Source organism: Nestor notabilis, unplaced genomic scaffold (genome assembly GCF_000696875.1).
Source record: "Nestor notabilis isolate BGI_N333 unplaced genomic scaffold, ASM69687v1 scaffold12924, whole genome shotgun sequence".
NCBI lineage: Eukaryota > Metazoa > Chordata > Aves > Psittaciformes > Psittacidae > Nestor > Nestor notabilis.
Genome location: NW_009927399.1, coordinates 54,635 through 58,218, shown reverse-complemented (window position 1 = coordinate 58,218; position 3,584 = coordinate 54,635). Strand labels below are relative to the sequence as shown.

At 49.6% G+C, this 3,584-nt stretch overlaps 1 protein-coding gene across 1 annotated transcript in view; it reads right to left on the bottom strand.

Annotated features, from left to right (window-relative positions):
- Nucleotides 1-3,584, bottom strand: part of EPS8L2 (EPS8-like 2) — a gene marked incomplete at its 5' end in the record, with an annotated part of 23,918 nt that overhangs the window by 2,364 nt on the left and 17,970 nt on the right. The window contains 2 exons of the mRNA XM_010014047.1: nucleotides 1,602-1,701; nucleotides 3,088-3,207. Of these exons, the coding sequence (XP_010012349.1) occupies nucleotides 1,602-1,701; nucleotides 3,088-3,207 (220 nt within the window). The remainder of the gene's footprint in view (nucleotides 1-1,601; nucleotides 1,702-3,087; nucleotides 3,208-3,584) is intronic.

Genomic DNA, 3,584 nt, shown 5'->3' with positions numbered 1-3,584 from the left:
AGCTTGTTGGGGCACCCTGTGCCACCGCCTCAGCACTCTCCCAGGGAAGACCTTCTGCCTCAGAGCTCATCTCAATCTCCCCTCTGGCAGGTTCAAGCCATTCCCCTTGGCCTGTCCCTCCATCCCTTGTCCAAAGCCCCTCTCCAGGTTTCTCATATATTTTATATACACTTACATTGTTTATTTTGTATATATAATTGTATATTTTATGTATATACAGATTTATATTGTGGGTGACCTTGTTTCTCCTGTTGCTAATCCATCCTGTCCATCACCTCGTTCAAAGGACATAAAGCCACCACACCAACCAGCACAGGTTTGCTCAAGGTTGTAAACTTGATCTGATGGTGTCTTTGCTCCCACTGGTGCTGTCAAGTGGTGACAAGGGACAAGGGTCCCATTCCCTGATGCCTGGTGTTGCTGTTGTGGTTTTGCTTTAGTCTGTCATCTTCCTCTTTGTGTTACTTTATTCTCTTCAGGCTACTGAAATAAGGAAATTGCCCTGCAAACTTAGCAGCAGGAAGGGGAAAAGCCTCATGAGACAGCAGGGGTCGGGGGGCCCCACAAGCTGCTGCTGGGAATGAGGTTCCCATTTTCCCTGCCCCATCTTCCTGTTGCCCTTCACTGTTGCCTGTTGTGGAAGGCTAATGCTGTGAGTACCTACAATTAGAATCTTGTTTTGAGCCCTGCTCCTTCTACTTTTCAGTCCTCTGCTATTTGTAATAAAGAATTCACTGGCCCCATTCCTCAGAGCTCCAGCTTTTGCTGTGCAGCTAAATAGAAGCAGCAGGAAGTACAAGCTGGGAGAGAGCAGCATACTCATCCAGTGTCACTTTTTCCATGGAACTCCTAAAGACTGTGGAGAATAACTGAGTGTTACTAATAGATACATGTCTGCGATGCTCATGTGACAGGGCTTTCCATCATCCCAAAATGAGTGTGTGTGAGGAGTCAGTGAGCTCCTCAGGGCTGTTGGCTGTTGTACTACCTGCAATCTCCACCAAAACCACTCCTGGCCTACTGCTTTTCACTAAAAGCTGCAGGTACTCCTTGTGCAGAGCCTTATGAGAGGAACACACTTGGGTAGGTCTGGTTACACACACACAGCCACCAAAAATAGTGGACAGGCCCCTATGGCGAAAGCAAACAAAGAAGAAACACCGCAACAGAGAGTGAGCAAAACCCCCATGTGCTAGTTTTCAGTAAGTCCCAAAACGAAAAGATGTGGTGCCATGTTCTGTGGCTGCCTCAGGCATTATGAGGTGTAAAAGGTGTCCAACACCAAGAGTGCCGTGAGGGGGACAGAATCCCAGCCTGGTTTGGGTTGAAGGGACCTTAAAGCTCATCCAGTCCCAACCCCTGCCACGGGCAGGGACACCTTCCACTGGAGCAGGTTGCTCCAAGCCCCTGTGTCCAACCTGGCCTTGAACACTGCCAGGGATGGGGCAGCCACAGCTTCTCTGGGCACCCTGTGCCAGCGCCTCAGCACCCTCACAGGGAAGAACTTCTGCCTTAGATCCACCCTAACCCCCCTGTTTCAGTCTGAAGCTGTTACATACGTTCTTTGGCGTCCTGGGGAGAGTTACGTGATAACATTTCACTTCCCCATTTATCCCCAGCATAGCTGGCAGGCAGCTTGTGAGTTGGGCTGGATGGTCCATATCCTCTGGGGCTCAGGTCTCCCTTGTACCTCTGGTTGGTCTGGGTAATAAGAAAGGAAAAAAAGAATGTGTAAGATCTTTTATGGCCATTTTTCATATTCTGAAACTTTTTGCCTCTCACCCATAACAGCAAATAGAGGGATAATCACTGTGTTCTCCCTGTGCTGCTCTGGGGTTGCTCAGCTGAGGCTGGTGGGACTCAGTTGGAGCTGCATGGAAGAAATTCATTCCTGGGGTCTCACAGGAGCAAACAGAACCCAGAGCAAAGGCTGGAGGCTGTGAGAGGCATTTGCACCCCCAGCAAGCATGTCACTCTTGTCACACTGTTCTCTGCTTGCTTGCTATGCTGTGGATGGCTGTGCTCACATGTGTGACTCAACCCTTTAGCCTTTTGCTGTGCAGAAATCACTGCTCACAAGGCTTCCTCAGGGATGGAGAGCATGGGAAGCAAAAGGATCTTTATATGAAACCAAACAGAAATCCATCTGAAGCTAAAGCATCCCTGCTCTGGTGACTGATGTGAAGTGGCACCACTGCCAAGTGCCTGGAGCAGTGTGGAAAGAGTTTCTTGACATTCTGATTGAACTAGCAGAGCTTTTACCCACAGGCCTGCTGGGGCACCTTATGCTTTGCCCAAGCTGGGGAATACCAAAGGGGGGAAGCAATTCCGTGTTTCCTTAGGGCATCTGGAGCTCTCCAGCTCATTTTTGCAATGTAAGGTGCTTGAGAGCAATATTCATTTAATACTCAGATGATATTTCCATCTGCCTCCACTCCAGTAACTTGTTCCTGCTGCTGGACTGAGCTGGGCAAGGGAATTGTCTGTCTTTAATTCAACTCCCAATAAAAATCTCAGCATTTTCATGGCAAAATTAGCTTTTATGGCTTTGTCAGCTCTTTCATCCTGTTCACAGCCCAGCCCTGAAAGCAGCAGGGTTCCACAACAGGGGAGGAGGTAAACCATAGGCTGAGATGTACATGGGTTTGGGGGGAAGGCACTGGCCAAAGGTGGAACTCTCAGAAGCCACTGCAGCCAGCAGCTGTTTGGTGACACCTCAATGTGAGATATCTTCTGTTGGGGTGACAAGTCATGATGCTAGATTGGGGTAGTTGTCCCTTCCATCCAGGGTCTCCCTTCATTGCAGGCTGCTCCTGTAGCACAGGGCTCAGCCTTCTCTTGTCCCATGACCCTGCCTGCCAGTGCTTGGCATCTTAGAGCAGGAGGAAAGCCCTGATTTGGGGAGGTAATGGTGGCAAAATGTGAGAGCCTTATCACAGGAAACTCAGGAATCTCCAGCATCCTGGTTCATCTATTTGTGAGGGTTCATCCCAATCTGTGCACAGCATCCTAAGAACTCCAGGGAGGTCTAAAGATTCTCTTCCAAGGCTGGTTGTACTCTGCAGCTGGGTATCAGTTAAACATCACCTGAGCACAGACCTGTTCAAGCTCTTCCAGTTTCACCACATCCAGGATGTTGTAAGGGACGTATCCAGCCTGCCCGCTCCGGTTGAGCAGCTTCCACCACTGCTTATTGTCCTCCAACACCTGGGAGAGGGGGAAAGGTGAGCACATAAGATTCCTGCATACATAAAGGCATGTACTGGGAATAAAGCACACAAGTGAGAAGTTGGCAGAGTTAACACAACTGAGGCCAGGAGCTGGTAAATGGATGTAGCACTTATTTACAAGTCAGGACTGAAACCTTTCCTGAAAAGCATCACAACTTACCGTGATGATGAACAGGAGAGCATCTCTGCAGGGGAAACAGATCAGGGGGCTCAAGAACTCATAGTTCGTGGAATCCCAGAGTGGTTTGAGTTGCAAGGGAGCTTAAAGCTCCTCCAGCTCCAGCCCCCTGCCACGGGCAGGGACACCTTCCACTAGAGCAGGTTGCTCCAAGCCCCTGTGTCCAACCTGGCCTT